Source organism: Bombus fervidus, chromosome 3, assembly GCF_041682495.2.
Source record: "Bombus fervidus isolate BK054 chromosome 3, iyBomFerv1, whole genome shotgun sequence".
In the NCBI taxonomy this organism is placed as follows: domain Eukaryota; kingdom Metazoa; phylum Arthropoda; class Insecta; order Hymenoptera; family Apidae; genus Bombus; species Bombus fervidus.
The window spans coordinates 16,446,428-16,469,374 of record NC_091519.1 but is presented as its reverse complement, the minus strand read 5'-3'; the positions used below and the strand labels follow the sequence as shown (position 1 = coordinate 16,469,374).

Sequence of the window (22,947 nt, the reverse complement as noted above, 5' to 3'; positions counted from 1 at the left end):
TTTCGTCTCGGTCATCCACGTGGGAACGATCGCTTTATTTCCTTCTTTTCGCGTGGAAACGATTGATACGGGCTCGCGTCCACCTCGGTATCGCCGCCAGCTGCGCGACTTCGCTCGTAAATTACATTTGCGTTTTAATATCGGCGCAGTTATAAATCCTCATAACGGTAACACCAAGTCCCTCCTTTTGGCTGTTTCGCGTTAAGCGGTTCGTCTCTTTCCATCGATGCAACTGGACCACGTGTATTGTCCGAGTTAAAAAGCTCGATGAATTTTTACGCCATTTCCGGCGAGGAAATTAAAGCCAAGTTCTGAATATCGGTAAAACTCTGAGCAAACGCACTTAGTGGATTTATATTATTGTTCATTTATGTTCATGTTATGATCCGCTAATTTTGCTCAATGTCATTTTTATAAGAAAATTAAGATATAAATGAATTATTAAAGCATTAAGAAATTATAAATTAAATTAATTATAGACTGATAAGTGAAATATCGTCGATTTCGGATTCTAAATAACACGAGCACTCGCTACGTGAAAACCGATCTAGAAATTATTGGTGAAAATAACTCTACACTCTACTCGGCAGTGTGAAAATGCATCTATTAAAAGAGAAATGCTGTGTATAAAGAATACTATATAGTCTCTCTCGTCGAGCGTGAGTGGAAAAACAGGATGAAAAGAGGACTCTCTCTCTCTCTCTCTCTTTCCCATCTGGAAAGATGTCGGAAAATAATTTTTATTCGTATGAGAAGCTTCGCTTTTGATAAAACCTACCATTGAAATCAGTGGTGAAACGTTGGTTAAATTAACTGGCTTTTCCTTTCATTCGCTGGTAAATAAAAATTCTTGGAATTCGTAGAAGAGAGAAAGCTGAATTGCTTTTGTGACTGAGCGTGCCTTTATATCTCTATCAAGGTTGTAGTTCAAGAGACATAATTTGCCGAGAGCTTTTGAGTAATGACTCCGTTTTATCGTTCAAATTTTTCCGTGTCTCTTCTACATTCGGATATATTATTCCAGAGGCCATTCCAGATGGCCTGCCACCGTTCCTCGTTTTTATCGTCGGCAAATCAAATGGCTACTCTGAACCTAAAGGGATTCGATCTCCCCTGAGACTCATAGGCAAACTTCTTAGGCTTTATTGGGAAGTTTATCAATTTTTACGATACTTTTTCGAATCAACGGCCGCAGTAAATTATCGTTGGCTCGGCCGTACATACAATTGTTGGTATTATCGTGAAGCAAATTTATTTTACTTGACACGTTCAACCTTTGTGTTGCTTGTATGCAACATTTTAACAAGTTATTACCTCGTTATCACATTGTTGTGACTATTTGTGTGACACAGCGTATCAATTCGAATATTCTAGCAAAAATTAAAAACCGCTCGATTCTAGTAAAATTTCACTTGAATTATCGATCATAAGTTAATATTTTCCGAGTTCTATCGACCCTATTAAAAATTCTCTATTTCAATTTCAGCAAATTTTTTTTCATCGGCCGCAAAAATTTGATATTCCATCCTATTCGAATCGAACCGAACGAATAAACTTTCTTCGGAATATCGTAGTTGGGAAAGGTATCTATCATTTGTGAGAGAAGAGGAGGAGAGATAGCCCGCAGAGATGACCTCTGTCATTATCTTGAAGCGCGTTCAGAGACGAATGCAGTCTCTGCCGTTTCCGTTCTGCGTTCTCAACTCTTCTACCCTTTCTTCTCCCTTCCTGATATTTCAGCCTCCCTCCACTACCTTCGTGGAACAAGTATAATGAACGAGGCACACCAACATGCAGGAGAAAGAGAGAGAGAGAGAGAGATTTCGTATACGAGGCTGCGAGATCGATACTCGTGGCTTTCTGCGAGAAACGCGGGGCGAGAAAAGCTTCTGGAAATGCGAAAACGCTGACTGCGGCTGTACGGAAAGCTGCCCTTCTTACTTTTCGTTCTTTCTTACTTTTATATCGATATGCAAGCGTCCAGAGATCTTACAGAGGAAAAGAAAAAATCTATTTGTCACGATACGTGGATTAAAGTTTGCGATACTCGAGATTATCATTCGTAGTGAATTATTCTTAGAAAATAATTCGAAAATCGTAAGACACTTGCAAGCCAGGTTTTTATATATGGATGTGTTTACTCGAGAATCGTGTGTTTGTGAATACGTAGGTACAGAACAGAGAGGACATGAATCTGGGTTAGGTGGGCTCGAAGACTTTCAGCATGCGGCAGGTGAAGAAAGAATTTCCGAGAAAACCTTGAGACCATCGTCAAAGTACAATCGCAGTCGTTCGCAGACTCTGGCCCTTGTTTGCGAGTTTTATATTTCCAGCTGCACCGAATAAGATGCTGCTACAGCGGATCAAGTTGGACCGCATAGATCGGACGATGTTGGATAAGTCACGCACTTCGAATTCTCTGAAGTTCCAATAAAAAGTCCAGGCGACTGCGAAAGGCAAACCAAGGAAACATTGTAGCTATGCGGCGACGTTAGGTGAACAAAGAGCCAAGGAAAATTCGCGAGGACGCGTGCAGACGAGGCAACGGTGTCAAGTTCCCGGCTGAACATCGAAAATACTCGCGACAAGTGGCACTTAACTCTGCAAAGTAAGGGACAAAGCGCAGCTAGGCGCGAGGACGGTTCTACGAGAGCGGAAAGCGAGCTTTAGAAAGTCTAGGATGATGATTCAACCAACAGAAACAGGACCAGTTCGCTGTGTGCGTGGGAGAAACTGGAGGGGGTTGATATGAATAACACATCTTTGTCTCAAGACGTTCATCCGAAGAGATGAACGAAAAATTAACGAAGAGACCCAACGATGGTAACGTTTTACTAAGATCGGTTTAAAAACTTGATGGACGAAGAGCGTAGCAAATACAAGTTCGTTGGTCGGTTTTCTTAACTCTTAGAATTATCAGAGTTCGCAAAATGAACAATTTTTCTTGATTTTAATTAAGAATTTTATTTCGTACGATGATTTAATTTACATTTAGTTTAGTGAATATTTTACAGTTTTAAGTAATTTTAATTTTTATATAAAAAATTGCAGAAATTTTCTATAGGCACAATTTTTCTGAATTTTAATTACGAATTTTACTTAATAAAATTATTTACATTAAATTTACTTCATATTTCAAATTTTAATTAATCTTTATTCCTATAGACGATTGTCCGGTATGGAAAAAGGTTCGCAAATTCCAAAAGCTTGGAAGCTTTATTCTTTAATCGTCAGTGGCTCGAATGGTAAGAGAATTCGACAAAGTCGAAAAGGAATTCTAGATTATGTGTGGGACCTCAAGTGGTAAGTTCTCATATGGAACTGATTGATGAGCGAATATAATCCAATCTGACTACGGGAAGATTATTAGTGCACCTTGTTCAAAGGGAGTCGTGAAACTTGGAGAGTTGCTGGGTTATGCTAAACCTAGAACTGAATTCGATGAATTGAATTACGAGGTGACGCCGTTCTTCTTGTAAAGCCTGACATTAGAGAAGTGCATGAGCGGGACTAGATCAATAAAGATTCTTCTTCAGAAAGTATTATCCACATAACCCAACTTAAAATATCGAAGTATCATCTTTCATGACTAAGTAAATTCACTTAGAATGTCAATCTAATTAAGAATAGGTACGGTAATGTTGCATATTTCATTTGGTATGCAATGGAGTTTCGATTATCGCAGTCCCATTTAACCGAAGTTCCGTATTATCGTAGGCCTTTTGTACTTTACCATAACTCGATCTTTTTCGAAATTTTAACAAGAAGAGTACGAAAGTGTAAACAGTCAGATATCAATATGTTTCCTATGATTGTACAATTTATGAACACAAACCGACCTTATCCAAGATAGGCCCGGGCCATATCACCTCGGATAATCGAGACTCTACTGGATTTATTTGCACACGTGACGCCTTCGAATGACTAATCTTTAAATAGTTTTGCTTCTTATTCCGAAAATAACTGAGTCAATATATGCTAATATTTTCGAAACCTTAAAATTCCTACTATTTTCCCTCGAACTCTTCACTTCGAAACTTCAAACAACGTGAATAACTGTACCAACAATGAGTATAACGATACGAACAGTCCAACAAACCAACGAAGTTACAATCTATCTGAAATTTGTTGTACTTTCGCAAAACTAAAAATCGTACTACGTATATGGGACAAGTGTGGCCCATATATATCAAGCCAACAAATAGAAAAATATCAAGCAGCGACAAAAGAATAAGAAGATAAGCATCCGTATGTCGTCTGAAGGCACAATTCCAGTACACGTTTCGAAGATCGAAAGCTGGAAAGAATGAAAAGAGGTGGTCGCGTCGATACGTCGGAACCTTGAAGAGAGCCAGCGACAGCGAAAATGTGAAGACGACGCGAAACGAAGTGAGAAAAGAGAGCTGGTATACGAAAGGATAGACAGAGAGAAGAGATACGAGGGGTGCCTTCGGTGGATGGAAACTGCAGGCTGCGTGGGTGGAGCGGGGAAACGAGGGGTAAAGGGAGGATAGCAGAGCGTCAGGGGCGGACGCGTGGGTGTTCCTGGGCCCCAGATGACTTAAAGAGAAGCTGCGACTAGCCCGGACCGATCGATATCTGCACCGACATTGCCACCGCGACGACACGTCGCGGGGTTTTCCCGTCTGCAATTTCTTCCCCTCTAGCCAACAGAGACTGCAACGATACTGCTGTAGTCCCGTGGGAACACGAGGTATGATTCGTCCTCGCGATAGAACCCCTGCCTCCTTTTATTTCGTTTCTTTCTCCCCGTCTGCTTGGTGTATGCGTCGGAGATTAAGTTCGGCCCGACGAGCCAACAAAGAATTCCTTGTACCCAACTATATTAAGTCGACCGCGGTTTCTTCCCGTTTTTTACCCTCTTTTTTTTAACCTCTCTCTTTCTCTCTCTCTCGTTCTTTTTTCTTCTTGAAGAGCACGATGGTGCGCGCGTGAGAGAAATTTTGTGAATTTTTGACGCCCATAGGTAGATTCGCGGGAGTATATCGTGAGCAGGATCGATCCGCTGGAGAAGCAGAGAGAGGTTGAATTTTTTAAAGTGCAAGGTCTGTACGTTTTTTCTCTCTCTCCTTCTCCCTCCTCCCTCTCTCTCTTTCGTTTTAATTATGACTGATGTTTTAAAGCCTGCGTCCTTTTTATACATAGATATACGTAGAATTTATGCGATGTAATTTGTATAAAAGATGTAGCCTCGCTGGGAGTTTTACCGGCTCTTTTTTCCAGGATATTTTTACGAAGATACGGATCGTTCTTAAGACGAGGGAAATTACTACGAGACGTCGAGTGTTGCTCGACACCTGCCCAGCTTTTAATCCAAGTTGAGGGGGAACCTTATAACTCCTGGCAGATAAGAGAACGTAGGTTGAAATCGAAGAAATGGTGAATTCTATTTGACGGAGGGAATTCTCTGCGGCGAATTTCTCTGGTAGACGAAACGAGACGGAGGGAGGGATTTCGAGTCGCCTTGAAACGCAAAGTACTGGTTAGAGACGCAACTTTTTCGCAGACAGCCCGACGAGTTCATCGACTATAGCTCACGGTACCGTCGACGAAGTTACGCCGTTCTGGGAGGGCGAAACTAAAGTTAAACTGGCGCGAATACGGCGAACAACTCTTGCTTCAGCTTCGTCTCTCTTGTCTCCGCGACTCCGTAGTCGATTAGGCTGCTGTTCTTCCCTTTGACTTTCGCTATTTTGCCCGACTCAATGAACCCATTACAGTCATCGTTGTTGTACATCGTTTTTGTTTCGTGTTTGTATTATGAAAATACGACAGATTATTAAGTAGGAGAAGAACGTAAGATGGGACGATAGAGAATCTGCGTAAAGAAATTTGAATAAGATGCTGATATCAATTCTTTCGAGCATCATTCTTCCTCAATAATTTCCATCTTTTGGTAGATCATTTTATATATCTTTTTAAAATCGACTATTTTTACGTTCCTATATAATTTCCTTTTTTCCTATACAACTTTAACTTTTTTAGTTTTACGCGTATTAAAGTATATCTCTTTCGAGGTTCAGCGAAGCATAATTCGTTAAAAATCACACGTTTTATATATCAAAGTCCGATAGATGTTTTGATTATTTCTTATTGCTTGTAACTCTCACGTATTATTTTTCCAACTGAATTTATCCTTTGATATCAAATTGATACAATAATAAACAACTGATACAACAAAAAAGGAAACGTTGATATAACTTAATACATTCTCCGGTCAAAAATAAAAGAGCGAGGTATTTTGCATTGTCCGTGAATAATAAAGTTATCTGCGATATAAAGCACAGTTTACATTTATCGCCAAGTAGCAAGATGAATAAGTGTTAATTATGTTTCTCTATCCTCGCGATTCAAACTTGTAGGTATATTTCTTCCTACAAAATCAAATTTAGCCATTTCTACAAAGCAAATATACCACTCATGTAATCTCAAGTATAAATCGCTCATACATGACATTAACTATTCGCAGAGGATATTCCATTTTTACTCATAGAGTTCTCATAACGTCGTTGATAGAACCGCAATGTATGAAACGCGTTGTTCGCGAACGTTCGTTTATGATCAATAAACGGCTCGCGAGGATTTACCGTTTTTCCCTGGCGCCACCTAAATCGCACGGAGGAGAAACTGTAAACTCAAACGAGCATCGCAAGCGTTTTTGTCACGGATATATTTAGGAGGTGTGCTCTATCCGTTTCTTTTGTTCCACTCTTTATTCATTTATTTACGAAGAGAAAAAACCTATTAGCAATAAGAAATCTAAGGCCATAATCGGTACCAAATTACACAATAAAACGTACAATGTTTGCTAATTTACCTTCGTGGTATCACGAACGTTTATTCACGGTAATTAAACCAACGATTAAAATCATTCTCTCCAATAATCCTAAGAATTTACGACTTTCAGACTCATCGCGTTATTCGAAAAAATCGTTCCACGTATTGTAGTATCGCGTTCTATAGTAAACTGTATTTTCTAGTTCGATAATTCGCGGTACAGTTTTCCAGAGGGGGTGACCCCTTATCGGCCTTTCGATTGCGTCAATTAATTAATTTTAATTACTTCGCACGGTGGCGTGCGTCAGCTGTGTGAAATAGAATTAATCGCGTTTTATCGGTGGAAGTCGAACGGTAATCGAAGCGATTCGCGGGGAAACGCGAGCAATATTCAATCCTGGAGGATTAATCAGGGTCCGATATTCGATCTTTCCGAGCGATCGGTCGATATTTCGCTTTTATACAAAGCCGTTTCGCATCAGTGTTTCATTTTCATATTAAACTTTCTCCTCGATCGATACAATTTTCCTGACTTGCCTTCATATTATTGAGAAATTTCAATTTAACCCATTAGAGGCTAGGTAATAGTTTATATAATGTCGCACGTGCTTCGATTTCTCTAAATGTCGTAAAATCGTCGAATACAGATTGCAGAAATAACGAGGAAAAAGATTAGAATTCACGTTGCACAACGGGGAAATCTTTTAATCGTAAGTTTTTAGCGTTGTAAACGTGTAGGTCCCTTTGGAATTTCTGATTTATGGTGCGTCATTAAGGGATTAACAGCTAGACACGAATATGTAAGAGCTGTGATTAAACAATACAAATTGCAGCCGGCAACATGAAGGCAGAGGAACTAAGCGAACAACGATGATGGCTCTGTAATCAAAACGTTCCTCTTCCGTACCATGACATTATAAATCGTCCGAATGAAAATCTAATACCGTGGAATAACCTCTACATACATCATTCGATAACACTGCATTTGCGCAACTTTTACTATTATAACATTACTAAATTCTAAATACATTAAATACGCATCATACATCATTTTTCTTATCATACTCGCATTACCAGGAACTATCATCCCTCCCCCATTAGTAAATCGGCAATATTCGCATCTAAACCATCCCAACCATCGCACCGCATTATACCCATCTCCAATATAATAGATATCCCAATATTATTCCCCACATTCAATAACCCCAACCTTCGAAAGACATACGATCATCGTGCATTCCCGCGATTTTCTCCTCTCTGCTCGGATTCACGGTCAATTTTCGAGCGGCTCGATCTCGCAGATGTTCTAGCGCGCGGGTCTAAAAACAGCGCGCCGCCCTATTCGAACGTGAATCATCCGATGACGAACGGCGTTATATATAATGAACGTTCGCGCGCGAATCCGAAAATCGCGCGTTCTCGAAATTCCCGACGGATGGTACTCGTTAACGAGCCACTCGTGGAAATATTTCATAAACACGTTCGGTACGTGAAAAATTCGCGCGAAAATCCCCGACCATGTTCGTAACGTCTCTTCCAATTAACGGTCGGCAAGAAGCCGAGCGTCAAAAATGCTCGCTGACTCGTTGGAAAATCGCGGTTCTACGCGGCAAACAGAAAGAAATTATAAAACACGCGCAGAGATTGGGGGATACACGTCGGTTTCTGTCGGAGGGATATTTTTCAGGGGCGGCTCCTTTTTCTGAAAAAAGATAAAATTCTGGTTGTGGAACGACGGAAAGAGGCGCGCAGCTTTTGTGTAGCCGACGCAAAATTTCGTTGGAACGCCGCCAACTGCCGCGCCACCCGCTGGTTTAAGTATCCAGAGAATCGTCGGGATTTCTCGATGCTTGGGAATCTCGACGCTTGTGTTCAGTGCGTATATCTATGCACGTTCTTTACGAGATAATGCGACAATTTTGGCGGAAACACTAAGGGAAGAGGATATATAACGCAGTTGTTTCGGCACTGCCTCGTCGTCCATGAACTTGGAACGATTACTTAGACCGTGAATATTCATGCAGATGCATACATATTTTATATGATAATAATTAATCTTATATCATAGTTAAGAAACATATGTGCACGTGAATATTAAATACTTCGTATCTATCTCTTTGCGCTTGATTGCGATAATAGACGACTATGTATATAGACATAAACCGAAATGATAATTGTAAGCACCTACGATGCAAATATTCATGAACCATATTGCAAGGATTTTTAAGGAATGTATTAGGTTATCCGGAAAGTTTTTTTCGTTTTACAAGGAAATAATAGACGCGCAATGTTTTTTGTTTTATATTGTTTTTGTCGAATTACGTACGAATTATCTGTTGAGATAAACGCAGTGACAGACTTGGTTTCACGTTTGTACGAAGGTGCATTGTTGTAAAAAAACACGTTTGCGAAAGAAAGACAGTTTTCGAACAACCTAATGTGTATCTGGTGGTTGTAGCGAACGAGTTCGTATGAAAATAAAAGCAGTTTTGTGGAAGAATTCCGGTTCGTTCAAAATATTCCAAATTGCGAACGTATTAAGCGATATAACTGTGGAACACTCGAGTTCTGTAAATGAAACTGAAAATTTCATTCAGTTTGAGAAAAATATAAGAAACAGGTATCTTTCACGAACATTGACATATTAAATTATTTTCACGTTACTCTCTCGACGATTTAACATTTTATTCCTGTCTGATCTTGAAATTCTCATCTAGACATGCTTAGACATTTATCTACCTCCCTAATTCCAGAGCTAATAAATTAATTCAAGGGATGATAAACGTCTTCCTAAGAACATCGGCAAAGCCTCAAACCCCACAGGATCCTTAATCTTCGTCTCGAAACCATTGACTTATCCCAAGTCACGAGGATACGGGCGGTTGATCTCTGTCGTTCGATAACTTTGGGAAATCCGCTGCGGGTACCAGTATACGATGACAATATTTAAAAAGAGGAAATTAAATTTCGGTGTGGTCCACGAAGAATCGTTCGTTGAGCAACGTTAAAAAGAATTTTATCAACCGTGTCATAGCTGCTTGTCGTGTAACATTTATATTATAATATTTAAACGCGTTATTTCACGCATGGGTGAAGAAGGATCGAATACGCGATATCGCGCAATCGAAAGCAAATTTTTCTTTCTCGCGTATGTTGTGCGCCAAAAGAATGCTGCGACGTAAGAAGTTCAATTTGAACAATGTAATAATCAATAAAGATAATATAGCTAACGTAATAAACAATCTGATTAAATTTTCCTTATAGTTCGTTTCACGTAATATTTTACAATTTTCTCTCTGAAGTTCGTATCTATTTTCATTTGCTACCTGCCTCGTTATAAATGCTACTCCACGCATGAAATGAGTAAAGGCACAGCAAAGACGCTCGATATATGTTTCCAATTTACGTGGATACAACAAAACGTGCTAGCCAAATAGCACAAGAGCAAACGAACTCCAACAAGCTATACAAATATGTATACAGTTTGGTCGACCTCACAGACAGTGAAATACTGGAAATTTTCTCCAACATTAGCAGAAGTCGGTTCCGTCCCGATCTGTACAAACGAGACGCACGGCGCTCCTTCGTCACGTGCAATAATAATACGCGCGCGATACGAGTGATTCGAGTATAATAAAATATGGAATATCTCGCGTTTTCCATTTTCGTCGTTGTCTTATTTATTGAAAATCGTTGGTCGAACGACGTTCGTTCATCCACAACGAGATCTCTGCTTGCGTTCGATCGTTAACTCTGACAGGCCGGCTCAATTTTCATACAGACTGATATTTTACGTTTACTGCTGGCTAAATTATATCTCGATGCTTCATTACATAAATGATATTACATGCAGATATTAAAGTACATCGATGCAGTGGAGAAAAACGTTTATATAAACTGCATTTGTTTTAACGAAATATTAATTAACGTCTGAGTAAATAATCCCCCGTCGACTGAATCTACTTATATGAATCGACTCTGATTATGTAAACGATAAATCATACATAATGGGTGGACCGTTGTTATATGAATTCCAATTACATAAATTATTTGTTGGATAAATTCTTATAAACAGAGTTCTACCGTATTTAAATATTATAACACATAATATTTTGTTTAGTCTTTTTATCTTTAGTAATTAATAAAAAAAAAAGTATGTTTACTTAACCTACCATAAACTCTGTTTTGAAAGGGTTAAGGAGACAGCGCTTCCCCCCAGTGCGGATATGTAATAAATCGTGGAAGCAAGAACGGTAATGGTAGAAGGGGAAACGAACCGATCGATTCTCCGGTTCTCTGACCGGCGATAATCCACGGCGAATATTATTAACCGCAACGAATGCAACCAGGAGGCCAGCAACCTCCTCAAGAGGCAGCCTCGACCCTGCAACGAAACCGCAACGACAGACCCGGCCGCGTTTTCGAACGTGAATTACGAACGCGACGAATGCCAACTTCCACGTAGAGAACGCTGTCCGCTTCCATCGACGAGTTCATCACTATTACTGTCTCGTTTACGAGCCTTTGTCTTCGTTTCAAAGGCTTTTGAACTCTTGTTTTCGTGAAACTTATTTATTTAACAAATGTTCACTGGTGACACTTCTGACGAGAGTATGGTTGGCAGCAGTGAAAACTTTAGACAGGCGAATAGGGTTGTTCTTCGATTTGACGAAAGACAGTGAAATGAGAATTGCAATTGAAGATATTTATTTGATTTTATCGAACAAGAATATATTGTTGATGCTACTTGTTATTATCTTTAGATATTTCTAATTCCTACTGTATAAATGTAGGTCTTCTCACGCCAGCAATAATTCAAATACAATACAATTATAGTGATTTTATTTGTTTGATAGATTTATTTACAATGATTGATGCAGGAGAACGACGATAATTTAACTAGAGCTTAATGTAATAATGTAATATAATTAAAACAACTAAATTTGTACAACTACTCAACTTTTGAGTGACAGCTCACCATTCACAACTCATGATCAACTCTAACTCACTTCAGCTATTGACTCACGACTAACGACTTACGACTTACGACTTACGACTTACGACTAACTCACTTTTTATCAAAACGTGCTTTTATACTAGTTTTAGGTACTTTTACCCCGCACACATGTTTCAAAACTGACTCAATATGTTCACGTACACCTTTCTTCAAGTATCTATTGTCCTAAATGGTTACGGTCATATTGCTGGGCTACATGGTCCATTGGGATTTCCCATCCTTCTCGGCTCGTCAGCACTCACTTTCTATCTACATTGTAGTTTATCGAGTTTTTCCTAAACGGTTTCTCCACGATACTACAACATCATATATCTTTTATTATTATTTGGTGTTTTATCGAGTAGGAATATTTGAATTCAACATATTTGAATTGTATAAACGTGACTCCTCGTATTTTATACTACATATTCGTAATACAATGTATCTAAAAAAACACGTAGCCAGCGTGTCGGACAAAGAAATCTTCTATAGCAGAGAATTGAAATTCTCTACACTCTCAGTACATAATGCTTAAAGTGTCGCTAATTTCTCGCTAATGTAACGGAAGTAAACTTACTACCAAGTAGATTAGAAGTTTCAGATGTTTCGCATTCCTTAACCTAAATATAGTATACATTGATGATTATAAATAAAGTGGTATTATAAGTATGCCAAATAAGCACGCCTGCCAAAAACAGTTGCAAAGAACAAAAAATAATAATTCTAATGTTAAAACAGAACACACTAAAAGCTACTAAAGCACAGGCTCAACAACGAAACCTATTTAAAAGGACTTAAAGCGTTAACAAAGATTAACGCCTTCGTATAACAAACGATCTTTACATGCTCGTTCGTCAAGGATGAGACTCGATCTGGCGAATTTTTCCACGCTCCAGTTACGTCACTCTGACACGAAAGTTATATTCGAACGACGGGTCCAAGTAGCAATTTGCACGAGAAGGACGCGAGTGGTTCGAGCTCGAGCAGCGACGTGGATTAATACCGAAAATGAAGAATCGTCGCTGGCACGTATCAAAGGGAACGTGCGGCGTTCCGTTCGCGAGGCAGTCGACGTTTCTCCGTGATAAATATATCCATCTTGTGGGAGGGACAGAGAGCCTACGATCCCGCGGGGAACACCGGGATTTATTCGTTTCCGCGGGAACGAAGGTGAAACGTCTGGCTGTTAAATGAAGGGCCGCCGACTGCAAATGGACCACGCGTCCAGTCCGCCCGAGTTTGTTAACTCAATCATCCGTACTCGTCCCCTGAACGAAATTAGAGCCATTAAACTAGAGAGACCGCGGTTAAAAAAACCGCGAATCGTGACTTTTCATATGCTGCTCTTTATGTATTTTGATGGTACTTCCGCTAAACGCTGTTAAAACTAGTAAAAAGATTGTAAAAAGTACAAAGTTTGGAATCACGGATGCTTGGAATTAAAAATTACGTCGGCTTAAAATATCTTTTTACAGGTAAAAATGTTAAACTCTTAAATTCTCAAAGAAATATAGAAAAGTTCCCGGTTTACTGATAACAAAATTAATAATTAACGAAAGATTCGGTTTAGATAAAACCGTGAAAATTGATATTTCGTTCACATTCGGTGTACAAGTGATTCGCGTCAGTGTGAATTGATTTTCATAATGGCAGAATTTTTATAATAGAATTAGAATTTCATAATTCACAGAGTGAATCATCTCGTCCTATGATATTTTTGTTTGCGCGGAGTTTAAAAGCGTGAATTATATAGAGACGTTGAGAATGTTTTTAATTCTCTACTTCTCTAATAAATCGTTCGAACTAGCAGTAGCCGTAAAAATGAATTATTCGTGCCAAGTTAAATGTATGTTCAGTGAGATATCTACAGCGTTAATCCTTTACGTAGAGTATGTACATTTGATATTTTGTTCTACTTGATTCACGCGCGATTACCAACTTTCTGCACTTTATATTATTATACTGTTGCGCCATTTCAGTTCTTTTCCAGCGAATCGCATTTTTCTATCAGGGAAAATTTCTCAAGTTTGGAGAAAACGCGATAGAATCACTGCGCGATTTCTTTTTCCAACTTTGTTGTAACATTTTCTCAATACCGTTATTAAAGAGAATTTAAAATTAAAACAGAAGAATTCGAAGACCGTAACAGAGATAAAGGCGATACTTAAAGATGCAATGGTTGAAAATATTTTCTTAATATCCAATTCAATCTAAAATATGAAAGTAGGATTTTTATGACCTATTTACTCTTATGTATTTGCTATATACGCTTTACGTATTCATTATTTCTTCTCTCTCTCTCTCTCTCTCTCGCTCTCTCTAATAAAACAAACAGCAAACAAAAATTCTCCTCCGCTTTATTCTCCTCGTATCACCGAGACCCCAAAACATCCATCAAAAGCGCGAAAGTAAAAAAGGAGGAAAAATCCAGACACCGAAATACGTAAATCACTGGGACGATTAGTAGTCAATAGGGTAGTGAGGCCGACAAATAGGACGGCGTTAATAAAGTGGACTCGACACGTCCCAATTTGATGCGTCTAAATAAAGTGGCGGACCGATCGAACCGATTCACCTTCCGTCGATTTCGTTCGTGAATAGCCAACGCATCGACCCGTCCGAAATTAACCAACCGGTTACATGTCAAATGTCAGGAAGTATGACGCCAATACGAAAGGAACAACTCTAGCAAAGCAACGTCGCCATCGTCTTCGAGCAACGGTTTGATCGTGAATAATGGACAACCGTGTCGTCGTCTCTACTTCATGGCGTAACAGTAGCCGACGTGGCACTATTTAATCATCAATCTTAATCCAGTCAGCCGCGTGCAAGCGTTAGAAGTTAATTCCCGTATCAGTATGCGGACACAAGGCACCGGACATGTCCCTCTGTGTCGTGATTTCGCGAGGCTGCTTTGCAAAGCGGAACGCCTCGAATTATTAAGATCCACGTTAAGACGCAACGTGCACTAACTTTAGATGTTAGGGAAATTCTTCTTTTAACACGTTAATGACCGTCGTGGTTATCATTGATGACCCACGTCACTAGATTTCTTGCATTAGAATAAGATAAATTTTACGAACTAAGAAATTTTCAACAACGTGTTTCAAATTCTTCGAACGACGTCCTACAGATGCTTTCAAAATCAACCCCTTACTTTCGATAAGTAAAAGATCAACTTCCTTGCTCGAATGATAAAACGAATCCCTCGAACATTTGCACAGTTTGGCAATACATTGAAATTCTCCGACTCTACTTCAATAAATGCTATTCGACATTTCTTTCCCTTCATAATATTCCTGTTGTATTCGTAATTCTTCTATTAGTTCGTCGCTTTAAGTATTTTAACTCGCTGTAATCATATCTGAAAAGGAATAAATTTTAGAATGTATGCATCTATGTTTCACAAACCTTATCTTATCTATCTTGTTTCTATTTCATTACATTTGACGTCCATCTACTAGTATATTTTACTGAACTTAACTAAGTAGAGCGAAGTACTAATTCTTCGCTGCTACATGGTATTAATCGTTTCAAGAAGCGTCGACGAATGAAAAAATATTCCGAACGATGCGATCTTCTCAGGCCAAGTGCATTCATAAGTGATAATTTGCAGGCGTGAAGAAGAAAAGGAAGACAGAAGGAAAAAGCAAACAACGTACAGAGAAAAAGAAGCCTTGACACGTATTCGCGACGCGGATTAACCACGCGTCGCGCGATGGTTCGAGCTTAAAGTGATACTTCCTTCCCCTTTTGTGCCAACTCGCTCTCGAATTGCGCGCGACACGTGAAATATTTCTTAATACATCCGAACGCGGCCGTCTAATTAATTCACGGAGTGGCATCCACCTTCAACGAAATGCCCGGAATATTTCTTCCTCGAGGATACGAGAGTGGATGCAATTTGTTCGCGCTTTACAGAATTCTAGTCTCTCCCCGTGTTGCACTCTAAGTTGCTTGCGTTTAATTTTAAAATGGCTGCTGCTATCCAGAATTTTTTTATTCTCAGTATTTCTCTCGTTTATCAACGTCCGAAGGATTCTAAGTTTAATTTAAAAAATTTCTATTCTGATCTTTCTTTATGCTTATCTGTTACTCTTTGTGAAAGATTGTTCAGTCCTTCGTAACTACTCTGAATCAATTCTGAATACGATATAAGATATATAGAAGCTAAATTGATTAATTTTATGCACAAGTTTCGAATATAATAAAGTTTTACAAGTTTCTCACACGATTACAAATGTATTGTATTTTTGTTGCTTGCGAAAGCACTAAATATTAATCGTTTAACTGCGAACGTCCGTGCAAATTTGTATTTTTATGCAATCTAGATAGAGATTTATTTCACCATCTTGTTGATACAACGAGTAGGTATTTTCAGAAGAAAGGAGAAATTTTCAGAAAAATAACTCGTACATCTTCCTAAGTTCGAACGAACAATTCTATGACGAATCAATATGTCTCGTATGACAAATTCTAAACAATTTTCTCTCCTCCGTTTCCATCTTTTAAACACTTCGATTCCCAGTATCCCGATCGAATCGCGTTTCTAAATTTACCCAATGCCCGGAAAAGCAATTCGACGGCGTAAGTTTGGCTCCAGGCTGATTCCTTAGATGAATGAAACAATACCATGGAGAGAGCAGCGTCTTTAAGAAAAACTCGATATTAATTTCATTTCTGAGTTACGAAACGCAACGAAATATTCGATTACTTGTTTCTTTAATTTGTTATTTAAGGCTTAATTACGAGTAAACATGAAATACCATGAAACTGACCAAAGCTTGGAAACTATGATTTTTAAGACTCGTGTTAACACGCAATCGTGCACGGCCTATTTCGCGTGCTTCCGCGGGGCATGACCCCTGTCTCTCGGTTTCAATCGTGAACAGAAATAGCTTACATTCGAGTGAAATGGACAGAACAATTCCTAATCCATGGATCAGTCAGAAATTGGCACAATTTCTAGAAGCCAGAGCATAAAAAACATCGAAGACACGAATAACGGTAGGCATCTATAGTAACAGCAGTAGGAAATATTTTATAGATTCCGCTTATCCCGGATACAGTGTAAATAAAAGATGAAATTAAAAATCGAAAAGTCTATACAAAGTTATGTACGTACTCGTAATATTTTGTTTAATATTTAGATACTATCGTATTTTACGGTTTATTTCTTTCTATATTTAGAAACTACTGAAATATTAATTCAGTAATTTCCTGCTACAACGAGTTGTTTGTTATGACAACAACATATCAGTTCTCGTTCTTCGTCGCAATATTTCACGATGTTCAGTGAAATCCAAGACTACAAGAGAAACGCAAGAAGATCGGAAAATAAAGGTGAAACGGAAGTATATTCGCTCGATAACAAGTTCGCTCGAAGATGCGGTTAGCCATAGAAAAATCTACCGATTAATGGAGCACGTGATGAGAATATCGATAGCAAGGTGACACACGTTGCAAGGACAGACTCGATCTGTCAGACAAACAGACTAACCCGAAGGAAAATTTTGGTTGAAATTTCCACGCGGTCAACGTCCAACGATTAATTATCTTAAAGAGAATCTGAATATTCAGGAGCAATTACTAAATGAGATAAGGCATGGAGTAATGGCGTTGTTGGAAAAACAGGAAAAATTCCTCCTATCCAAAAACACCGCCTTATTTTTAGTCTTCTGTAACGCCAACTTATATTACACGCTTCTCTTCTTGTGTTACAATTTTTTACTACCTGTTTGTACCTTCTTTCTTTCTGAGTTCTTTTTTTTCTCTCTTGCTGCGATATTGCTTGCCCCGAAACAGGTGTTAAATTATAGGTAGTAACGGGAAGAATTTATGCTTTTACTTAATACATTACTGTCTTCTTATCCATCAAAATATCGACCTTTACCCGCGGCGATCGAACCGATGAAATGGACTGATATTTAAAGCGTTTTTTTTTTTTTTGAAGAAAGAATCCATCCGCGATTTTCGCGAATCGTTTTGTATAGTTCCTTAAAATAACGAAAGAACTGTACCAAAAGTTTTCACTTCGAAATCAAAACACGTTCAAAGTTCGATGGAAAATTTGACAAATTTCAGAAATTACTTGCCGATAAATGGACACGATTACATTGAAAAACATAAAAAAGTTCATGCCTCCAGATTTCATAAAAACCATCTAAAAATAGCTAATCGAAAAACCATCTAATAGGTATTCCACTACTTAAACAAGACCCCATCCCCTTCCGCTCTCAAAGAAGGATTTACACAGCCGCAACTACCCCGGAACACCCTAGTGAGAAAGGAAATTAGCATGAGGGGACAGATCGTCGGGGCCGTGCATAGCTTAAGGGCCAGCCGATACGATGGGAAGACCGATCGATCTACTTACTTGCCTCGAAATAAAGTACCGATACACACCGGGGGCTGGAAATAGCCCACCCTGCCCTATATTTCAAAATACACATCGTCGTGCCGTGGAAAATCTCTTCATCGACGATTCGATGATGGAAACGAGAAGAGAGAAATACATCTCTGGGAAATGGACGAACACAACAATAAAACAAAAAAAAAAGAAAAAAAAATAACGCGAGTAGAGGATCAAAGTCGACGACAAGCAGTTCGTGAATGACGTTCGTCCACTTCGACTCGTTCAAGCCTCATTGGCCTCCGGTTTCTCGGGAAATAATATTAAAACCAACAGCGCAGGGATAACTATGGACGCTTGACCCAAAAAGCGGCTCTTTTTTCCTGAAAAGCCAATGGAACGCGACCGTGCGCTACCCCTTCGTTTTTTCCCCTTCTTTATTTCTCCCCCTTTTCTCGTGTTTCACCTCTTCTTCTCTTATTTTTTTTTCTCCTTTTATTTATTTCAATGGAATTGGCAGTGGTAATGCCAGTGGATTAACGTCGATGGATAATACCGCGAGCTTGTGACGCTGTAATCTGCTTTGAAATTTTTCGGCCACCTCTCGTTGTGGACAAGCTTTGCCCCGTTTTCTAACGAATATATACGGGACGAATAAAAAAAACTAGGAACACGCGTCGGGTCGCAGGGAAATTCTCGCGCGCACGGAAATTAACCGACCCTCGATCGAGAGGATTTTTCGGAGAGAAACAGCGAGAGATTGATGAAATCGATTGCGACTGGTCGATTGTTCCAACGTGTTTCTTTGTCCCCGTGCTAACGGTAAAATCGCCTTTTCTTCCGCTTACCGTGTAATTTGTGCTTTCCTTTTTTCTCACTCTCTCTCTCTCTCTCTCTCCTTTTCCTTTTTGGTACGTGTGTAAAAAAGAGCAGAGAAGAACAAGGAAGCTGGAAGTAGATTATTTGTTAATGCACGTCATGTTTACGGTGGCAGAGTTTACGATGACTGTGCAAATTCGTTCGAATCTTTATGTCCAACTTTTTACCGACTCGAACTTGATCTGAGTTATTGCTCATGAATCCATGGAGCGAAGCTTGAATTTCAATTGGAATACTGTTATGTAATTTTTACGCTGAATGTGATGTTACATTTTTTTTTTTTTTTGTAGGTATACATTGACAGCCGCTGATATTGGTATTTGGTAACTAGATAAAACGAGTTCGATCATCCTATTCAACTTTGCGTTGTTGTTTAATCTTTTCACGGATGGATTTAACTACATCTATCTCGACCTTTTCTGTAATCGTTTGAATATGTATAGGAATTGGCAAATAAAAGTGGTCAGGATATAAAACGTTTAATTATTAAGAAGATTACTGTTATACATTACCATTCATACTTGAATATTAATAGAGACAATGGTACAAATACTCCAAAATAATTCCAGATACCATAAAAATACAGTAACATTAATAAACATTAAATATACAATATCGAATAAACACGTTTATTGCATTATAATAATAATCTACCCACATATTCAACTTTGAAATTTTCGTTCCACTATAAATACACCTCTCTAGTAAATCACTATATTAATAACTCTATATTAAATAACATACAAAATATATTCAATTATTTCTGCGATAAAGTCTTCGAAAAACCACAAGATTTAATATTCAAGCCTCAAGGAATAAAATAATTTCTACATATAAATAAAACTTAATACTTAAAACGTAAGAAATAAAAACTATCTCTGTTCCCGAATTTTAACATTGGCATAAAGACGGCACAGTGAAGATAACACTCGTTCGTCAAACAAAAAACGCAACGCAAATGGCTAGCAACGCGATACGCGCACATATCAATATTAATTACGCGAGACGATCATGGCGAATCGGACGACATTGTGCATACTTCAAACGCGTGCAAAAAAAAAGGCACGTCTTCGTCACGTTAATCGTGACGTACCAGAAAAGTTCAAGACTCGCGAACGTTTCGCGCCGGGACGCACGTGCATCGCTTACGAAACCAGCGCACTACGTTCATATTCGCAGAACGTACTGTAATTCAACATCTGAATAGAAACCACAAATGATTCTTGATTCAAACTGTACAGCTGATGTGTACAATAATAAGAAATATTATAAATCATACAAGGGCTACTTCGATTTTGTGAATGCTGTCATAAAAGCGAGCGTCGTGCTCCGAAAAATATGTAGAAAGTTGCTTAGAGGCGAAAGAAACAGGTCAGGTTTATTGTGTATGAAATTCAATCCTTCTATGCCTACCTTGGCGAAGAAAAATCTTTGGAACGAGATTCAATTCGGAGAAGACCTTATCTCTGCCTCTGAGAGCCTACCTGGTCTAGGTAAATACACAGGAAGAGGATACCTACCTGTGATTTGAAGTAAAAAAAACCGACTAACTTTCAGTACCTATTTGTAATATTTTTTTAACACGCATAAGATGGTACAAAAAGAAAATTTTATATGTATATAACGAATATTTTTATCTAAAGATAGAAATTTTGCTTTTGGAGCACAGTATTCTATTAATTGGAATTATTGGTTTAAAATTAGCTGTAAATATTCGAATAATATGAAATAATATGAAATTTTGCATATCTAAAAATAAAGTTAATGTAAAATCGGTTAATTGTGGGCACTGAAACGTAATAATTGGGAAACTAGTAAGATAGGATAGTGATAGCTAGTAACATAATTACTTTCACTTTGAAGAGAGCCCTGACCGTGTCCTTCTTATCGAGTGTTCTAACCTTTCTTTCGCAGAGATCTTTCTTAACGTGGTAAATAAGCATGTATATTTCCTCGAAATGCATATTTCGCCAGCAGTACGACGATCAAGGCGAATTTCACTGCTACATATTACGGAAACGGTCGTTCTATCGACTCGTGTTATTGCTCCGAATTGTTCTCGTTCGCTGTCTCCCGGCGGAGGCGAACATAACCTCCAATTCGGCCGTATCGAGCGAGGCACTCGTGTGAGCGACGCGACGACCACGAATTCTCTCGTTCTACTTACGACGAAATAAGGGTAAACGACGTATTTGTACTTATAAGCAAACTACTTGAAGGTCTTAGTTACGATTCGATTTCGATTTCGAAAAAAAAGAAACAAAACAATGCATCATAGAACACGACACTGTGCGCGTGTGTATCGTATTATATTCACATACACGTTTCATTCAAGGGGCAAAAGTCAAATATACGTCAATTACGTCGCGCAATGATATCGAATCGCTTTTATAGAGTTCGAAAATAGTAACAAAGCACAATATTCCACGACCTGACGCCTCATATCGAACCGACGCGACGCCTTCGAACATTTCCAGCAAAGGGAGGGTAGAGAGCGAGAGAAACAGTGAGAGACGCCTCCCTCTCTTCTGGTTTAGTCTAGCATCTAGTCTCCCGGTGAATGCACGGTATTCATAAAAAAATGAAACGATCACTTACGGGGTAGTACATCCCTTGCGGAGGAAGAAAAAACGCCCCAGAGCCCCACAGTTTGAGGCCGTTTTGCTCCACCGTTGTGCAAGAAAACAAATCCAACACTCCGTTACCTCCTCCCCCTCCTCGCCCGCCTCGCGCCTCCTCCTCTTCTTCCCCGGTTGTCCTTCTCGCTTTCTTTCTCTCTTACTTTCGTGCTCACACTGTGTACGCGAGAGATCCGGCGTTACTCTCTTTCCGATGCACGTATATATTCTTGTATGTATACTACCCGATGTATGTAACACACAGAGAGAAACGCGTAACGAGAGACGGTGCGGTGTTTTTCACGCACACACGGACACAGGCGCGCGCGCGCCGACCCACACGCACCAGAACGGACCGAGACGACGCACGATAATCGAACGACGGAGGTTAAAACTCTTTCACGCGCACACGATCGAGCGGGACCCGCGAACTCGGTGTGATCAACGAAGAACGTTCGCGTACGGCTACGATTTCGATTTATTCTTGTTACGTTTCGTCGTTTTTTTTCTCAGTAACCTCTTTCTTTCTCTCTCTAGCTATCTTTTCTGCTTGTCTGTCTTTCTTTCTTTATCTTCTGTTTCGTCCTATTGCACGGTTTCTTTCTCCTGCGACAAACTCACGACCGCCACCGTACGTGGTCCCTCTACGACTGATGCTCCCGCTCCCAGCCGGCGCCATCGGCGCGCAGCGTCACTGCGCACCCAGCGCCGCGCATCGGCCATCTTTCGCACTACGCGAATCAAACTCTATAGAGGCGCACAAAATGCCTCCACTTTGATCGGGTGTACCTTCTCTCCTACATCGAACGCGAAATTTATGGAAATATAAAACGTTTCATTTACCGCAAAACGTTCGTTACATTTACTACCCGTGCTACGTCGCCGTTGTGCCCTCAGGTTCCCACGATACGACGTAAGATTTATATCGGCGATTTACTTCTTTTCCCCTATTTTAGTCCTCGTACAATTACTGTACGTCCACCCATGCTTCCGTAAAAGATGCGATCGTTAAATGGAAATTAAGTCAGATTTATGTACGATTATTTATAACTTTTTCTGTTTATCTATCTATTATTTTTTCCGTTCTTCATTATCTTAGTAGCCATTTTTATGTCTTTTTACGACTCGTGTTGCAACATCGTATATTTACAATGATACAAAGTCCGTCACGAATATTTTTCATTTTTATAGTGGCACGTGACTAACTCTCGGTATTGCCATTACTGTTTCGTCGCCTTTTCAGTCAGCGCTTGCAAAACGCCAGAACCTCGCGCGCAGACTGCAGATGTTCCTTCGCTATATAT

The 22,947-nt window shown here is 39.3% G+C and overlaps 1 protein-coding gene across 11 annotated transcripts in view; it reads right to left on the bottom strand.

Annotated features, from left to right (window-relative positions):
- Window positions 1–22,311, bottom strand: part of LOC139985967 (RNA binding protein fox-1 homolog 2) — a 183,954-nt gene extending 161,643 nt beyond the window's left edge. For 7 of the 11 annotated variants that reach the window (XR_011799532.1, XM_072000891.1, XM_072000892.1 and 4 more), the window contains exon 1: window positions 21,624–22,310. Coding sequence is in view for 9 of the 11 variants with exons in the window: in XM_072000891.1 (XP_071856992.1) it covers window positions 21,624–21,635 (12 nt within the window). In the remaining 2 variants the exon portion in view is untranslated. Of the gene's footprint in view, window positions 1–21,623 lie in introns of all 11 variants that reach the window. The other 4 variants (XM_072000889.1, XM_072000890.1, XM_072000893.1 and 1 more) reach the window with 2 other exon arrangements.
- Between the last annotated feature and the right edge of the window lie 636 nt (window positions 22,312–22,947).